This window comes from Pogona vitticeps, chromosome 2 (assembly GCF_051106095.1).
Source record: "Pogona vitticeps strain Pit_001003342236 chromosome 2, PviZW2.1, whole genome shotgun sequence".
In the NCBI taxonomy this organism is placed as follows: Eukaryota; Metazoa; Chordata; class Lepidosauria; order Squamata; family Agamidae; genus Pogona; species Pogona vitticeps.
In genome coordinates this window covers 164,189,006-164,208,175 of record NC_135784.1, presented here as the reverse complement: position 1 = coordinate 164,208,175, position 19,170 = coordinate 164,189,006, and the positions used below count along the sequence as shown (strand labels likewise).

At 43.5% G+C, this 19,170-nt stretch overlaps 1 protein-coding gene across 2 annotated transcripts in view; it reads right to left on the bottom strand.

Annotated features, from left to right (window-relative positions):
• Positions 1 to 1,775: 1,775 nt before the first annotated feature.
• The window catches only part of AVIL (advillin), a 45,005-nt gene continuing 27,610 nt past the window's right edge, over positions 1,776 to 19,170 (bottom strand). For both annotated transcript variants that reach the window (XM_020784618.3, XM_072991081.2), the window contains exons 12-20: positions 17,677 to 17,814; positions 14,815 to 14,973; positions 12,643 to 12,822; positions 11,896 to 12,041; positions 10,935 to 11,079; positions 9,508 to 9,696; positions 5,183 to 5,251; positions 3,106 to 3,240; positions 1,776 to 2,444 (exon numbers count right to left, since the gene is read on the bottom strand). In XM_020784618.3, the coding sequence (XP_020640277.3) occupies positions 2,331 to 2,444; positions 3,106 to 3,240; positions 5,183 to 5,251; positions 9,508 to 9,696; positions 10,935 to 11,079; positions 11,896 to 12,041; positions 12,643 to 12,822; positions 14,815 to 14,973; positions 17,677 to 17,814 (1,275 nt within the window). In that variant the 3' untranslated portion in view covers positions 1,776 to 2,330. The remainder of the gene's footprint in view (positions 2,445 to 3,105; positions 3,241 to 5,182; positions 5,252 to 9,507; positions 9,697 to 10,934; positions 11,080 to 11,895; positions 12,042 to 12,642; positions 12,823 to 14,814; positions 14,974 to 17,676; positions 17,815 to 19,170) is intronic.

Sequence of the window (19,170 nt, the reverse complement as noted above, 5' to 3'; positions counted from 1 at the left end):
TAGGTACATGTGTAGGAAAAGACAGGAAAAAAATAGTGGCTTACCTACTCATTGGTGATGGAAAAACGATAACAGACAACAAAAGGCAGATGTGCTAAATTCCTAATTTCACTTGGCCATTCCCCAAAAGATAGTCTATGGCCCTCCTGAGCTCAGATCTCCAGGGTTGGATGAACTGCATCAAAGAGTATTGAACGAACTGGCTGAAGAACCTTCAGAATTACTCTCTTATCATTTTCTTGAAATCATGGATGATGGGTGAAGTAATAGAATATTGGAGGAGGATTAATGTATTATCTTCAAAAAAAAAGGCAAAAGGGAGGAACCTGGGAACAAAAGGCCAGTCAGCCTGACATTAACCCCAGTGAAAATTCTGGAGCAGATTATAAAGCAGTCACTTTGCAAGTACCCTGAAAGCAATATAGTAATAAAGCCAACATGGATTTGTCAAGAAGAAATCCTGCCAGACACATATCATTTTTGATTGGGTATCCTGCCTGGTAGAAAGTGAGAATGTTGTAGATGTAATATACCTTGACTTCAGTGAAGTCTTTTACCAAAGTGCCCATGACAGTCTGATTAGCAAGCTTAACTAGGTGTGGGCTAGATAGAACAATTGTCTGGTAGATAACACAGTTCATTACATGAATCATCCTCCAAGAGTGCTTATCGATGGCTCCTCCTCAAACTGGGGTGAGGGAACAAGTGAGCTACAAAAAGGCTCAGTCCTGGGCCTGGTGCTCTTCAACATTCTTATTAATGACTTGTATAAGGAGGAGCAGAGAATGCAGGACATGTAATAATGGGCCCAAGTTACAGGAGGCCAGATTTTGGCTGAATATCAGAAAAAAAAACCTTAACTATTAGAACAGTACAACAATGGAGCCAAATATCTTGGGAGGGGGTGAGTGCTCTAGTGCTGGAGGCTTTCAAGAGAAAATTAGACAACCATCTATTAATTGGATATATTTTGATTTGGATTCTTCCCATTGAGCAGGAGGTTGGACTCGATGGTCTTATAGGCCCCTTCCAGCTCCATTATTCTATGATTCTGTTCTCTGCACCATGGGTGTACACATCTGGTTGGTTGGTGTAAAGCCTGTCCTATCGGCAGAGGTAGGTAGGTATTCTTTAAGCAGCTTGACTTTTCTGCATTGAACTTGCTTGGAACTTTTTTTTTTATTTCTGAAAGGTTTTTCACAAAAACAGATGGGCATACTGAAAAGTGATATCCTTTTTCTTTGGGATGCAGTTTGAGGAAGAGAGAAAAGGCAAGCAGTTTGAATATGTTCAGATGATTAGATTTCTTCTAGCATCTAGCCGCTTGTGGGAATTTTATTTCAATCCACCCTTGTACGTGCAGTAAGAAGCCATGCCAAGCAGAGTACACCTCACATCTGCCCTTAACCAACATGTTGCGGGGGGGGGCACCCAATGCTAACCAAAACAGCCCAGCACACAAAAGAGTTGCTGTCCTCTGAAGATGCCGGCCACAGAGACTGGCGAAAACGTTAGGAAGAACAACCTTCAGAACACGGCCAAAGAACCCGAAAAACCCAGAACAACCACACAAAAGAGTGTTGAATAAAAAACTTGGGCCTCCAAAATTTTGAGGTTTGTGCACATGACCTTGAAACTGTGGTAGAAAGAGAACTTTTAGACCTCTATACATTTTATGTCTACAGCTCCCATTAGGCCTTTTTAGTATGGCTATCAAAGATAATGGAAATTGTAGTCCATCATGTTCCAAATGGATACACGTTCCCCAACCCCTGCCTTAGAATACCCTTTATTTCTTAATACTGTAATACTTCTTTTATATAGAAAACTACAAGTCTCAGGATTTCTTGAGAATAGCTGCGTGTCAGGTAGAACTTGGCAAGCCCTTTTTTAATATTTGTATCATCAGTACAGTTATTTAAAAAAAAAAACAGTCTTCATATGGCTCAGATCTCTGGGAACTGCTCTTCCCTTAGGCAGAAATAGATCTTTGCCAGTTGCTATCACTATATTTTCTCAAGCCTTAGCAACAATGTCTTAACACAGGTTAGTTTTCTCACTTCTGTAAACTGGTGTGAAAGTGAATTAAGGAAATAAAAGGAATATGTAAAAAAATTAACTTTCTGGGGAGCAGCAGCAGCTTTGAGTAAAATACATGAAATCAACATTCAAAGCACAAGTAGCCACAGAGAGGATGTAGCATTGGAAGGCAGAATACACAGACTCCCGCTGTAAGCCAAGCTGCTTCTGGATTTTGGGCAGGCCCCCAAATAGCTTGGGAACAACCATAGGTGCCTCTGCCACATCTAGAAAGCCGACATTATTTTTCTTCAGAAAAGTCCCTTTTCTTTCTTTATCAGAAGCTGTTTCCAAGTTGGGAAAGCCGCAAATTCTTCTCTGGGGATTCCAAATACTCTCAGAAAGTCTTCATCTGACAGGAAATTCTGTTTGGAGAGGAATGCGGTGTTCAGATGAGTAAGGGAAGAAGAAAGTTTAGACAATGGGTGTGTGTGTGTGTGTCTTCCCACCCAAGCTAGCTAAGAGTTCTGTGGAATTCAAGTGAGGAAATTATTATAAAATTGCTTCCAGAGTGGTTTATTCCCGGCTGTAGCCTGGTTTTCACATTTTATAGATAAGATAGTAAACCTGTTTCTGATTATACTACTTGAGATTACAGATTAGTGCCTTGGGTCCTTTCTTAGGAGAAAGTGGGGTAAAATATTTTAAATACATTAATAAATGATGGTTTACCAGCTTGAATGCTGAGCCATATCAAAATAGTTACTAAGTGACTGTGTATGGGTAATGTCTTTCTTACAGAGTGCCCTCAGTGTTCATTATAACACTTTACAGAGAACTGGTCCCTGTCCGAAGGGTCTACTACACGGTCTGAAATCTGACATGAGGTAACAGAGGAAGGACAGGGAATTGAAGACATGAGTGAAGCAGACAAGGATAAACCACTTCTATGTATTCTCTACCTAGAAAATCCTGAAAAGGGTCACCATAAGTCAGAATTGATGGCACATCATCACGACTTTTACTACTACAACGACTTATGCCTTTCTCAGCCCTGCAGTAAATGATTGGCTTAGCAGACCTGACCTCTTTCTTAGCAGGATCCACATCTTCAGGTAGTTCTTCTTGGTTGGACAGAAGGACTTCTAGAGGGTAGGTTTGATGATTGCTACTGCCATCCACAGTCCCCAGTTTGGGGGCAAGGGATACATTGTCCAGATCCTAAGCAGAAAAAGCAACTTTTTAAATGCCGTCACGATAGCAGATTCTAATCCACTCTTTCTTGTAACTGGAATATTTGATGCTCACCTTTATCCAGAAGTGAAGGGAAACACTATGCAAGTGATATGCAACAGTGAGGCAAATAGCAATATGCAACTTGCCTTTCTGTTGGATCCCAAAAGTGTTACTTTTATGAGTGAGATCTATCCATCCTCACAGGATTCTTGTCCCTGTATTGGCTCCAAACCACTGTTTTATACGTGTGGGGCATGTTAATCTTGCTGTTTCTTTGCACTGGGTTTGACCATATAAGGTAGTAATTCCAGATGCAGAGATGAGGCAAAGCGACAGAGGAAATCATTCTGAAGCCATTGTTTACTCCTACCTTCACAGAGTCACAATAGGCAGCTTCCTCTGTTTGGGTAGATACGTTGGGCCCATAGAAGACATCAATGGTTTGTGAAAGCCATGATTAGTCCGTGAAGGCTCACATTAAAATATAGCAGTTAATCTTAAGGTGCCACAACATGTTTGTCCTCTTGGTTTTTTATTTTTCTTTTGTTATTGTTTTTGCCTTTAACGGTTTAATGTATTAAATCATTTCTGGAGTATCGATGACCATGTTAGACTGTTGAGAGCTGTAACACAGGTGGAACAACTGGGCATTACCCCACGGTACCAAAACCTAGAAGGCACAGAAATCTAAAGGTGGATCTCCTAGTAAGTGCTAGGAAAATAAATGTCAGTGCCTCCTGGCTCTATTCACTCTCCAGTTTTTGAGTGAGGGAAGGGCAGCAGCTTCTCCTCCTGCTATTTAAAGGAGGCTCACACCTATGCTGCAGGACTCAGTGGGTGGGAGGCAGTAACATCTGCTAACGTTGCTCTGAGGCTATTGCCAAAAAGAGAGAAAGGAATATCAGGACACCCTAAGGAAAACAAGAGTTTTATTTGGCACAAATAAATTGTTCTGCATCCAAGAAGCAGGCTGCAGGCCTTGGAAGCTTAAGTCAAATAAACCTTGTTAGTCTTTAAGCAACCGAGTTTGGAAGCGGCTGTTCTGTGCAACAAAGCCAAAAGAAGCACAGATAGTTATGGGATTGGGGCCGATGGGCAGTCATATAGGGTAAAGACTTTGCTTACCTTGCCCCACATGATAGCGGAAGTGAACCAGCACTGGTCAGTGATACCACTGCATTGATTTCTAAGGTCATGTGGGAAGTAACCAGTGGGGCAATGGTTTTCAACCACTATCAGGAGAAAGGCAGCATATAAAACAAACAAACTCTTTGCTCTCCAGGTTTGATTCCAGAATTCCTGAGTGCAGGCCATGCTGGCTAAGGTTTCTGGGAGCTGAAGTCCAAAATATCTAGAAGGTTCACGGTTGAGAGATACTGGAACAGAGACACAAAAGGAGAGGGACCACAGCTCAGGGACAGAAGAAATATGCTTTGTGTGTATTTCAACCAGGCAGTGAGGATCCCATACTCACTGCTTGGTTGAAAAAGGAGCTTAGGGAGCAAATGATGTGGAAAGCTTTCTGCTTGAGACCCTGGAGAGCTTCTAGTCGGTGGAGAAAATGCAGTCTTAGATGGGCAAAGACTGGCTTGGAGGGAGGCTCTTTCCTCTAGACATGGACTTCTCCTGCCAGCTTTGTAGGGCCTGTGAAATATCTACAGTACTTTTGGTGAAGCGACCACTGGCCGCCCTGCCTGACTTGCCCAGCTCAAGGAGAACAGCCAGCGCTGAGCAAATTATTTTGACACATGGATCAGAAGTTCCCATAATCAGCTCTCCCCATCCTGTCAGAAAGAAACAAAAGCTTACAACTGGCTGCCCTTTCAGAGTGCAGAAAAGCGGCTGCCCAAGACCTCTGCCTGACTGGAGCCCTGCTTGTTACCCAAGGGTGGTTTTTCTCCCTGTGGGAAGCAAGCCTTCAACTCACAGCTGTGGTTCTGACAACGCTGTTGGCATCTCTCAGTTCCTTCTTCAGCTCCTCGTAGGTCTTCCTTTCCTAGAAAGAGAGGAAAAGCCACATTATCCTGGAAGTGACAAGACTCTAATGTTTGGGTGCGGGAAGCAGTTTTGTTCCTCCAGTTGTTTCACCCTGGAGCCTCCTTTGAACCATCCCAGGGACACAGGGGGGAATGGTGTCAGACCCAAAGTTCCATCTCGTGTCACATCCTGACTCCTGCGGTGGCCGACACAGCTTGGAAAATGTACTTTTTTCGCCCAACACTTCCCAGAGTTTTCCAGCTGGCACAGCCACTGATTCCTTCTGTGTTTCCTCATTTTTCCCCTCACATTTTCTTGTGAATCATAGAGGTGCAGTTTAGGAAATCTACTATTAAAACATCTCTCTTGTAATCGGGGTCCATAATCTCAAGTCCTTCTCTCTGGAGTTGAAAAAAAACAAACTGCTCCATCTTCCGTGTGGTACTTAACATTGAACAGTACTTGGTAGCCAACAGTTCATGGGTTTTAATATTTGATCCTGTGAACAAATTCTGACAAAGATAACAACACAGAGGTGTGAGTAGTATCTATGTGTGTGTATAGAGTATTCTTACCCTGCATTTCTTCTTAAGAAAGACCTAAGGTGACTTACATTATTAAAATTTGTTTTTGAAGCAAAAAAACTGTTAGTATACAAATACTAAAAAAAGATCAAATAAACACCATAGTAAAGCAATACCAAAAACACATACAAAGCAGTAAGTTTTCCAGCTGACACAGCCACTGATTCCTTCCGTCTCTCCTCATTTGTCCACTCTCATTTTCTTGTGAATCATAGAATCCATTAAAAAACCTCACTCAGGCAGGCAGCCATTAAGGGAAAGCTTGCTGGAAGAGAAAAGTCTTCACCTTCTTGCGGAAGGACAACAAAGATGGGGCCAGCCCGGATTCCTGTGGGAGGGAGTTCCAGAGTCCAGGAGCAGCCACAGAGGAGGCCTTTTCCTGTTTCCCTATCAAATGTAGCCATAAAGATGGTGGAACAAAGAGAAAGGCCTCTCCTGAGGAGCTTAGCACCTGAGCAGGCTCATAAAGGGAGAAGTCGTCCTTGAGACAGCTTGAGCCAAAGGTGTTTAGGACTTTATAGGTCAGAACCAGCACTTTGAACTGTGCCCGAAAAAGGATTGTCATCCAATGGAGTTGTTGTAATAAGGGGGTTATGTGATCTCTGTGACCCGCCTCAGCCTGCAGCAAACTGCCAGCTACACTTGGACTTGTTGAAGTTTCCAAACACTTTCCAAAGGTAACCCCACATACAGCACATTACAGTAATCCAGCTGTGTTGTAACTAAAGTATGTGTCACCGTGACAAAGTGAGACCTCTCCAGGACAGGAAAAGCTAACGAGCTAGTTTAATCGGCACGCACAACTTGTATTTTTTTGCTTCAAGAACTGGGGTTATATCCAACCCACTAGCCCCTCAGCTATAATTTAAAAACAGCCACCATACTGTTTCCTGCAACTCTCCTGATTTGCACCTATGAAATACATGCCTGGTGAAATCTGTCATGCCATAAACTTTTGGACTTTAATATGTCTACAAGCCTGAGAAAGTAGTGTTCATCCATGAAAGCTCATGTATTGTATCATGATCTTAGTGGTCTATAAAGGTATCACTTCCTCTTGCATTTGTATTTTGTATGGACCACTCAGCTCTCTTTTATTTCAATAGTTTAAATTGTGTAATGGCTTAAAAAAAAAACCCAGAGCAGATCCATCCTGGAGGTGGTGTCTCATGGTATGGTGGTTCCCATGACAGAGCCATCTGGTTATCTAGAGATACAGGAAATGAGCCCAGGTTCCATTGGTCCTTTGAGAAATGGGCAGTAAATGATGTATTGTTTATTAATTATTTGTTTAAAATATTTTTATCCTGCCTTCCTCCTTAAAAAAGACCCAAGGTAGCCGAGCCTTGAGTGCTCAGTGAGCAATAAAAATCGCACGGATGATCTTCAGGGCCATTCAGGTGGAAAATCCCAGGGATTGGCTAAGGGTTGTCATTTGAGAAAGGGGTGGCGAGGTGTTAAATACCATGTTTCACTGAACTGGGGCTTATTTTGGGGGTAGGGCTTATATTAGGAGCATCCTGAAAAATTATGCTAGGGCTTATTTTCAGGTTAGGCCTTATTTTCAGGGAAACAGGGCAGCTAGATCAAAGCAAAGGGGGACCACATACAGTGAGATTTCAACATGTCATATTACTGGTGAGAATCATATTCCACACTAGCTTAGAAATTTGGTTCGATTTATTCTCAAGCAGGAAAGACTAGTCAGCTTTTTATGTTTGGGTGTTCTTTACTTGTGAACATTGCAATGTAGATTTTTCTTATTTCTTGGAATTGGTTTACCAGTTTAAAAGAAGTTTTTCTCTTTTGTAATTTGGCCCTCCCCTATTTTTAATAAAAATAAAAATTAGCCATCAGCTATGCTTTCTAGCATGTAGTCGGGAACACCCTGGCCCTAAATCTAGTGCTCAATGACTTGAGTGCGGTACCTTCCCATGACCTCGGCACTACTTGCAGCTGAGTTTTGGTCTCCTTTGTAGGGCTGATGTGACTCTGGAAAGGAGTCCCAGGATAGGAGTAGCAAATGCTAAGTGATTCAGCCTTCCAGAACATAGCCAGTCCTGGTTGGGCATCTGCCAGGCCTCGGAGGAACCTGAAGCAGCCAGTTGTGTGCACTCACAGGGAAGTCTCTTGCTGGCAGCTGTCATTATTGTTATGTACTATCAAGACAGAACTGACTTACAGAAACCCTAATAGGCAAGTGAGACATTGAAGGAGTGGATTTACTAATTCCACACCCCAGTGTGTTTCCATGGCTGAGGAAGGATGTGAACCTGGGCCTTCTGAGTCCTACTCCATCCCTCTGTCTTAATGGTTCCTTATTGACCCCTTTTATAATAGCCAACTATCCTGTGACTCCTCCCCCTGTCATGTTTGCATAAATAGGTTGTCTTTGTAGTTCCTGGACATGGCGGCACCGTTAATGCAGATGCTAATCCCCCTCCTACTTCTCCTGTCTCCAACTCCACTACCACTACTTCAAAACTGGGGAGGGAACAGGCTAAGGGGGCAGGTTAAAGGTGGGGAGAAGAGAAGGCAAAGGACTTCAAAGATGGGCCAGGAGGGTGGCAAGAAATTGTGGTACCCAGGGAGGGGGCAAGACCTTCACGTAAAGAGGATCCCCCTCAGAAACGGGCATGACGTTTTCCTTGCACCCATTGCAGAAGAGGCAGGTCATTTATTTTTCTGTTCCAATCCTAGGGACGTCGTCTTTTTCCTTTTCTTACCCTTCTTTAGGCTGTCCTGAAGTGACACATCATAGCTAAAAACCCACTTTTGTGGAATTGGCATCAATTATAGTTTTATGCTGCTATTTCTCTTTAAACAACAACAACAAAGAAGTGCTTGTGGAAAATACTTCTCAGAAAGAAGAGGCTTTTTTTCTCCCCTACCCCCTAAGAGTCTGTTTCTCATACAAGCACATACACACTAACTTTAATATCCTGCTCGAAAAGGTCAAGGAAGAAATTATTTAACATAGGCTACAATATATATAAAGTGAACCGTGACACCCTAAAAAACGCTTTGTAGACACCCTTGTGGGTTACAACCCCTGGATTGGGAAACACTATACAATACACCACACTGAGTATCATCTTGTTAAGCTGGAACTATCATAGTTGCCTGCCAATAGTAAAACATGAAATGATTCCTTAAAATCTAAGGGAATCGAATCCCTAATTTTAAGATAAAACTTCATATAATCCAATAAGAAACTCCACATTCTAATTCCAATGCTGAGCAATAATGGACACATTACCAGTCAACGACTTGTGAATATCTTTTTCAGCAATGATTGAGGGTGAAATCCAACGTGAGTTCAACCTAAAATAAGCCTACTGAAATCCGCAGGGCTTATAATTCGTCATCATTCACAGAAGGCCCAGTGATTCAGTAGGGTGACTTTAGTTAGAACTTACAATATATTTATACCCAAATCTACATCATATATGTTTTACTTATTCTAGACCAGTGGTTCTTAACCTTTGTTACTCGGATGCTTTTGAACTGCAACTCCCAGGAACCCCAGTCAGTACAGTTGGTGGTGAAGGCTTCTGGGAGTTGCAGTCCAAAACTCCTGAGTAACCCAAGGTTAAGAACCAGTGTTCTAGACTGTGCCAGACACCCTGTCAATAGGCAGGTATCCTCAGGAAAATTAGAGGGCTGTGTTTTAGGCACATCTCTCACTTACACTCCAGCGATTCGGATCCCATGCCAGGAACCAGCCTGTGAAGTTGGGAGGCTCAAAACCTTGCTTGATGATCAGGATGGGAGTGTCGGTCTCTCTCCCACTGGGGTGGGTCTGCAGGTATTCTTGAGCTGTCGTCAGGGCCTCTTTCCTCTCTTCTGCATTGGCTTCTTTGCCAATCCATAAGAAAATCTGGGAAGGAAGGAAGGGTGAAAGGATCGATCAATCAATCACTTAAGTAATTCGTTTGAGCAGTGTGACAGAATTCTGCTGTGGAAAGAAATGTTTAGACCCAGATATTTGGCTGCCCAAGGCAGAGGCCATGACAGCAATTCCTGCTCCCATTGAGTGTTTTTTTTTCATGTCAGTACTCTCCCCATCATTGGGCCACCAGATGCTCCAGGGATACTCAGAGGCAGAGCAAAACCATGAGGATTGTGGCCTGTTGTTTGCCTCCAGATGGCCAGTGGCTCATTGATTTGGAAGGGGGAGGTCTGATTTCTGGCTCTTTTGGCTCATGACAGTCTCTTCCCAGACTGGTGCCCCACGATTAGGTCGAATGGTAACTATTAATTTTAATGCTTCTATGTGGCCTTTGCTACAATGATCTTAAAGCTCATATATTACGGCTCTGCTCTTCCCTGTTTTATTCTCACATCAGCCCCATGAGGTAGGTCAGGCTGATAAAGAAAGTCTGGAACAAGGTCACATCCATGGCAACCAAGAATCGGGATCTTCCAAGCCCCAGTCAAACACTAACCGCTACACCAGACTGTCTCTCCTGGTGGCTCGTGTTAGGTAGGGATGATGGGAGTTGTAATCAACACATCTGGGGAAGTCCAACTTGAAAGCATCATAGGACGTCCTCTGTGAAGCCATGCAGTGTGGTTACCTCAGCCGTTCAAGCTAGTCCTAAAAGCATAGCAAAGTTTTGTGCTTCCTCTGCAGTTTCTTTGAGTTGAGATCTCGGCCACCTTCTGCTTTCGAATTAATGTACCCTTGTTGTTGGGTTTAATTTATATCCTGCCTTTCCTTTCCAACTTGCAATCCGTCTTGAAAAGTATCATTTAAAGCATCCAATAGCAACCTATGGCCTTCTGGCTTTCCAGGTAACACTGACTAGTAATGCTGCTGGCTTTGGCTGATGGGTCTTGCATCTGGAAGTAGAGCAGTGACCTACCTCATAGGGTTGTAGGGAAGTTAAATCAGGTAACAACAGTCTTATAGCTACTGCTCAACATTGCCCAGTCCTGTCTTTAAAAGCTGTACACACCTCCAGTTCTTTTCTCTTTACAAAGCAACTGAATTTTCAAAAGGCTACCTCCAAACTGCTTAACACTCAGAGTGAAATGACAACAGGAGGACCTATTCTGCTATCACTAGGAAATGTGAGAGTTTTTGAAATTCAGGACTTCCCTGCCCAGCCACACCTGGTCCCAGGTGTCCAAAAGCATAACATCATTTTCACATAGGTCGTCTTGGGTGAAATCTGTTATCTCGAGGACCACAAAGCGTCCGGTTTTGTTGGAGCATTCGAAGAGCCGAGGAGGGTGATCAGGGACCTCCTGTTGTAGCCTGGAAGAGAGATGTGGGCTATTAGAGAAAGTTCCCTCTGGCCTTGCTGCCAGGACGTGTAGACAGGAAGCCCCCTAAACAAAATGCAGCAGATGGACCAGGAACCTGGCCACAGCAAAACTCTAAATGTAAACCTGTTGCACTCGTATGCTCACCACCATGCAAAACAAAGCCTGAACATTCAGACACAGGCCCATTAAGGGTACTGGTAATTTTCATCATGTAATCCCCTGTCTCATTCATTCACAGAACTTTATAGGGGACGGAGGGTGCAGAAGATGTGACCTGTCAATTGGAATCATCCCCTTTCCTTTGTTACTTTTTTGGTTGCCTTTTTAAAGTATTTTATTTTACTATTTTGTTTTGTTGTGAGGGGAAACAACACATTAAATAGAAAAACATGGAATAGTTGTGTTGTGCTCATTGAGCTGTAGCACCAGAAATGTGTCATCTGGACGCGCCCTGAGTAAAACATTTAAAGCAGCATGTAAAAAACAGACAGATGAAAGTCAGCGGGGAAAAAAATCTCAAAATTTTAAAATTCAGGAAAATTTGAATGCTTAGCAAGGAAAAAGCATCAAAGTTGACAATAGGCAAATCTTAAGATAGCTTACCTTATAGACTACAATTCCCAGAATTCCCCAGTCAGCATCTCCACTGGCTATGCAAGCTAATGGGCTTCTGGAAGCTGTAGTCCCAAAGGGTACCTTTTACTAGCTGTGGCTTTAGCTAAGCATCCCTGAGGAGACACGTCTGCCTACTTGCTGGACTTAGATACAGTGGGGTAGTAATGTTGAGGCCTGGGTATATAGCCACCTTTTCTCACTTGCATACGGGGCTTTGCCTCCAAGCAGCTCCCAAAACTCTGTCGGTTCTTGGCCTTCCACCACCGTCTCTTGAAGCCCATCACAGAGAGTTGTGGCCAGCTGCTTAGCCATTTCCCTTTCATCACCACTGGAACCCTGGTGTAAAAAACATAGCAATGAGACATGCATGACGGTCAGCTCAAGATTTTCTGCCATTTGAGGTAAAGGACATGACACGGTTCTTCCCCTTCCACTCCTTTCCCGATGCAGAAGCAGGTCAGTCACTCTTGCCTGGTCACTGATGACAGGACTGCCTCCTCTCCAGCCCCCCTGAAGGCAGCAGACTAGATTACCAGACTAGATTATGGGCACAGCCCACAAATAGGTGACTACAGAGTGCCGCCATTTCTATGTAATGGTGCGGTCCTAATAGATTTCAGGTCTCAGATACTGATTTTAGTTGACAAAATACCACATACTCTTTTCTTCAAAAGCTGGAGACTATGGGTTTCAATTCTTAAATGACTCTTGAGTGTTTCCTCCCCTGTTCAGGAAGTCCATGTTCAGCTTCAGATACGATATCCTATAGCTATCAGCTACTTTATTTTATTCATTTTAATTAATATCTATCTCTTCTGTTAAAGGAATAATTGCTACCATACAGGTCTACCTAAAATTCAGTGGAAGAAGGGGCTTCTCGGTCCTCCCACCTCAGCTTGCCCTCATCCCTCCTTTGAGTCAGTTTTCCTGGCCTCACCTTTCCATACCACAGGTAATGATCTCCCTGGGTCTTGAGCAGGAAGACGTCGTTGGAGTTGAGAGAGGATGCAGAAGCCGGCACCTCCATGGCCTTAGTGTTGGTGCCATCCATTCCACGGATCTGGAAGAGCCTCACTGGGGATTCCTCTTCTTGGCCACCTTTCCTGGATGTCCCGCCCTACAGAGAAAGGCAGCACAAATCCAACACTGTTTGTTCAACGTTGCTGAGAATGGAATGACAATGACTATAGATCAAGCTAGAGGTTAAAAAGTATTTTGATTACTAACAATTAGCTCTCACTTTCTCCCACACTGTGCAATTTGCTCAGAGAGACGTGTCAATGACATTTATTTATTATTATGCCTATCCTACCTTTTCTTCAGTGCACACAGGGCAATATATATGTCTTGCATCCTCACTTTATATAGGAGCAACCCTGCGAGGTAGATCAGGCTGAAAAAGTGGGACACCCATTGAGTTCCATGGCCAAGTCAAGAACTGAACTGGATGCTCACAAGTCCTAGACTGACACTCTTAACAAATACGTCGCCCTGCTCTTGCATATTAACCCTGTACTTATCTCATGAGGACCAATAATAATAAAAAGGCAAAATAATCTCCAGGATACAGAGATGAGGAAAGCTTGTGCTAGGACAAACAAATCTTTTCCATCCCTTGAAAGGAGCATAACTTCTAAATACACCCTAAATGTATCATCTAGTCTGACCAAAGTTGAGGTGGTACTATGTAACTGAGGTAGTGCAAAAAGCATCTACTGTATATCAGGTAAGCAAACCTGGGAAACATTTTTTTGGACTACACCTCCCAAAAGCCCTGAGCCAGCTGAAAGATTATGGGAACGGTAGTCCCAGAAATTACTTTTCTAAGCTCTGTGGTAGAGTAGCAGGAGAGGGGAAATGTTCGCAATCTCTTATGTTTTATTTATAGGATGACCAACCATTTCTAATCAAGTTACAACCTTTAGGACAAAAAAGAATTATAGCTTCTGTTATTAATACCTGTGAGAGGCCTCAAATGAAGTACGACATCTTCTTTCCCATATCATGAAACTGGTCTAGAAATGCTCCTGGTTCAGCCTACCTTTCTAGGCTTTTCTAGGTGCAGCTGAAGACTGATAAATCTATCGTTAAGGTGAAAATCTTACAATCATTTTTGCAGTTCTTAACTGTGACACACATGGGACCCTACTTGTTCTACCTGAGCGCTTCTGCCTTTTCTTTGTCATCTGTTATCATTTTCCCATCCACATTGAGTAGCTGAGACACTTTCTTTTCTAGGTTTTTTGCTAGGCATACACCTGAAGGACACTTTTTTTTTTGGTTTTAGACTGTCTTGTTAACCTCAGCTCATTCTCAGCTTTTGCCTTTCTAACACAATCCCTGCAATTCTTTTCTACCTGTCTGTAGTCTTCCCTTGTGGCCTGGCCTTCCTTCCACTTCATACATGTCCTTTTAATATTTTCAGGTCCTCTCAGAGCTTTTTATGAAGTCACATTGGTCTTTCTTCCCCCCGTCTTTCACTTTTTTTTCCTTATTAGAATTGTTTGTAGTTGTGCCTTTAGAATTTCCATTTTAAGAAACTCCCACCCTTCTTGGACTCCTTTTCCTGCCATGGGACCTGAGTTGATTAAAACTGGCTTTCCTAAAATCCTTGAAATAGAAGACTGTCGTTTGACCACCCATCAGATGATGCCTTCAACAATCCTTCGAAAAGTAGGACAGAGGCCACCATATTCTCACAACACTCACCCAATCTCTGTTTCCTAAAATTCTTTGGAGTGGAGGAATTATAACAATTGTACTGATGCAGGAAAAAAAATCTTGAATTTGTGCTGAACGTATGTCCACAATAATGACAATCATAGTACCATTCCCTTCTTCTGGGGGTGCCCTGGCACTGTGTAGCTTATCCAAGGCTACACATGCTGACTCTTCTCCCAGGAAACTCAGTGAGGAATTGAACTCCCAACATAACTCACTGAGTTACCCACCCACAACAGCCACGTGCTAGTTGTCTTTCCGGTATATCGCCAGGATTCCAAGCAACAACACACTAAGATGCAACATCCTCTCAGCCTTAACCAGTATGCCTAGTGGGCGAGAAAGTCATGATTTTTTCCCCGCTGCACTGCGAAATTTTGCTCCGTACCTCAAAGATGACAAGCTTGCCTTTGAACACAGCCAGGAAATGGCGTGGCTCCTTGCCCATCATCACTCGAACCTGAACAGGCTCCCCATTGAGCCGCTGGTCCACTTCCACCGCATGGTATGCTGAGGCTGCAAGCTCATCAACGGTAGCATGGCGTCCCTGAAACACAGGAAGTGCACCCAAAGGTCTAGCATGTGAATCTGTGTGTTGTATTTATGGGTGCATTACAACACCCTTGCACAGGGCAAGGGGATGCCAGTACATCATTGTTAGCAGTGTTTGTCACTTAACTATGAAGGCCCCTGGTGGGTTTGATCACGTCAATATCTCTCTATCTAAACTACGATCATAAGAAGTCAGTGATAAATTTCGTTTTAAGATTATAAAGTGAAGATTCTGCCAGACAATTATATCCACTGGGAATTGTAGGTTGTTTTTTTTTAAAAAAAAAAAATATTTTCCCAGTCTGTGAAAAGACAGGTATAAAACCCAAGTGATTCTAAGCTCCTAGGGAAAAAGTTTGTTTGGTATTATGTACTGCCAAGTTGTTTCCGACTTATGGTGACCCTTTGAATGAATGATCTTCAGAATGTCCTGTCCTCTCTCCCATAGTCCCGCTCAGTTCTTGTAAACTCAAGCCTGTGGCTTCTCTTAGGGAGTCAATCCATCTCACATTTGGTCTTCCTCTTCTCCTGCTGCCTTCCACCTTTTCCCGACCTTATTGTCTTTGCCAGAGAATCCTGCCTTCTCATGATGTGCCTCAGTTTCAACATTTTTGCCTCCAGAGATATAGAAGCTATAAAGTCAGCAACTATTACTCTGGATAAACTGCATGGGTAGATTTTGCACAGGCACAGGGGGAACGTGTCGCTTGCCAGATACTGTGGGACCACAACTCCCATCACAGGCTGTGCTGGCTGGGGCTGAAGAGAGTTACAGTCCAATGATACCTGGAGGACTATATGTTCTTGAACCAAATTACCAGTTACTTCTTTTTCTCTGCCTCTTCCTCATTCCTCTCTGAAAAATGAAACATTATATTGCAAGTTGTACATCATTAGATCATCAAATAATTTTCTTCAAAAGCAGCTCTGGGGCAGGAGAGATTTGCATTGGGACTTTGCCCCCCCCCCCCCCGCGCTCCCATACCAACTGCCTAACTGAAATTCCCCCCTAAATGACTTTTAATCATGGAGAGGAAAACATACAAAGATACGTCTCTTCAATGCGCTTGAATATCTGTTTGGCATATTTGCTTATTAACCGTTGATGTATTTGCATGTATGTTCCTCTTCATTACTAACAGCCGTTCTGGCAGGGGGAGGAATAAGTAAAAAAAAAATGCTCTGGAACAGATACATTGTGAAACAGATATTTTCCCCTTGGCACTACGGAACACTAGAACGGACTGAAGAGGTACCCAGCCTTTTCCATCCAGCGGACTAGTACACTGTAATCAAAAGCTTTTATAAAATGCCGTAGAAGCAAAAGCGGCTTTAAACATTTTTTTTTTTATTTCAAGTGTATTAAAATGCAGCTATTTTTAGCAATTTATTATAGTACTCATCCTCACAAACTCGGAAGGGGGAGGGGGACACTGTGTGTCAATGGTTTCCAACCTTGGGCCCCCAGATGTTCTTGGACTGAAACTCCCAGAAGTTCTTATCATTGGTTGTACTGGCCAGGATTTCTGGGAGTTGTAGTCCAAGAACGTTTGGGTTACCCAAGGTTGGGAAGCACAGCCCAATGATTGGGCTTCCAGGATTTTTGACAGTATCACTGTCCTACCTAATGCTTGTTATTTATGCTGGAGGTGTCTGGGTGCAATTCAGCTTTTTCTTTAATGTGTCTCTTTGCATGGGGAGGAATAAGTGGAGAGAGTAAGACCTCCTCAGGATTCCTAGACAGCCCATTACCTATCCTGACCTTTGCTGACCTTCCTTCAGCCTAGACTGATAGTCTTAGGGTCACTGCTATCCCTTCCTTCTCACACTTCTTTCTTGACCTTCTCTTGTGGGAGAGAGGACAGAAGACATGCCTTGCCTTTGTTCTTGAAAGGTGAGAGGGCAGCCATGGCTCCTTCCATTTCCAGCTTTCCCCTCCAGAGTTAGGATTCCTATAATCTTTTCTAATTGATGTATTTTTCTAATAAACGTTAATGATAATATCCTGTTGGCAACAGCACAGGATGACAATATGCAAGCCAAGTGGGAGAGAAAGTTATGGGAGAGTCCAACACTGTGCAGTGCAATTATGTAACAATATGGGAGACACCTTTCAGGCAACACCATGCGCAAGACCTTTGGGTGGATCTGAGTCTCCTTTGAGGTTCAAACAATTGCACAATGGTTCATTCCAGTCACCACTTCCAGCAACAAGATACTATTCTTATTTAGAATAAGACTTGTGAATGTGATTTCTTTCCAAAGGGAGAAAGGCGCTCTGCTAGCTCTTCTGATAACCAGGGACAGAATCTATACGTTGAAGGGACTCGCTGTTTGCTGGGCTAACAGGCATCATTAAGAATTTTCACAACATAGATTGCCTTGATGTTCAGTGCTTAGTTCAGGAACCTAAATCAAGGGCTTCAATATAGTGCCTCCCTTCCCAGGGATCAGTGTATCCATTTTCCTCCTGTAGGCAAATTAGGGTCTCTGTACCCTCACAGATCACTAGGGTACAGGGAACCACTGCACTGCATCCTCCTTTTTTTTACACCTGGCAGTTCTGGATATTTTGGGATGTTGATGGGCTGTAGGCTCACTCATCTGGAGGGCACCAGACTAGGATAGGAAGGAGGCTGCATAATGGGCATGAAAGAGGAATCTTTTGGAAAATGCAGCCAGGGACCCCGTCACCTACCTGCCAAATGTACAAGATGTAATGGGGTTTCCTGTAGACCTCATAGGTGTATAGGATGAGATAACAGTCCCCACCATAGAAGAATCCATGCCATCGCGACTCCACAGGCACCAGCTCCAGGTTCTCTACCCGCCAGACCTACGAGGAACAAAACAGGCAACTGAACTGGGTCTTCTCTCGGCAGTTAAACTCGTCTTCGAAAGGAGCAGTGAAGAGGGCCAGGGCTCATGGAGGAGGGCAGGGCAGGGGAGAGCACTTGACATTTTCAATGAAGAGGGCTGATGACTGTAGGCATCCTTCAGTCTCGAGAGACTATGGTATCGTGCTCTGTATGGAGGACTTGGAATAGCATCTAGTGTGGCTGAGAAGGTCAATTCGAGAGTGACCATCCCTTCCACACTGAAGACAAATACAATCTGTCCCCTGTCCAGCTCCCTGGTTTTGCTAGTTTCGGGACTGCCTCTTTGCCTCGGCCTGCTGAACCAGTGTCTCTTCAAATTGAAGAGGCTGTGCTACACACCCTGCCTCCAGGCTGAATGCTCAGATGTCAACATTTCTCATCTGTTGAGGCAGGGCTGATGACACCATCTGCCAATCATAGCATCTTTGTCAGGCCAAACGATATGAAAGGCCAGCTTCAAAATTAGAAAGTGATAAATGTCATAGGAGGGGTGCAGTCCTTCTGAGGTGTTTTGAGTGTGCCCAATTATCTGGCCAACGAAGGCTGTTCACAACAGGCCTCCAAATGGTTGTTGGTCTTATCTTGTGGGCCAGAGCATAAAAGTCCCTGACTACCCTAGGCAATTCTGTTGGAAAACTGTGCAGATGCAGTGGTAGCAAAGAAGAATGAATTCTTTACTGCCACCACTGCCATTAGATTCTAGCCTCTGTTCAGCTGGATTTCTTCCCAAGTTTACCCCCAGAAGTGCTCAAGTTACTATCCCATTCATTTAATCAGCAACAGCTTCCTGGAAAACCAAGGTACTAGCTTGGCTCCACTATGTGGGAGTGGATGTTTAGGAGCAATCATGTCTTCTCTGCTGGCCATTTCTTGATTCCAGAGATCAACCAAAGTTTCAACAGAAACACCTGCTCAGGTGGCAACAAACTGTTGGAGTTATTGCAACCTCACATGCTATCTCTAATAGGTATGGCTGGAAAGGGCCTTCCTGGGCTTGAGTGATTGTCAGACTGTTCAGCACTAACCAATCATTGCTTCCCTGCTTTTGAATTCAATGAATTCAAAATTAATTCTTTCCTTTTGGGTTTTCTATCCTCTCTTTTCTTTTGAAATCAGTCAGTTTGTTGGAAGCAAGGAGTCTACTGAGGCCTGCTGCTGCAAGCAGTTATGTTTGTTAGTTTTGCTGTTGGCTCTGTTCAGTTGCGAGTAATGAAACCTTTCACAGCCATAAATACTGCACTCTCAAGCCAACTACACCAGAGCACAGGTTGCTGTCCTCTGAAGATGCCGGCCACAGAGACTGGCGAAACCTT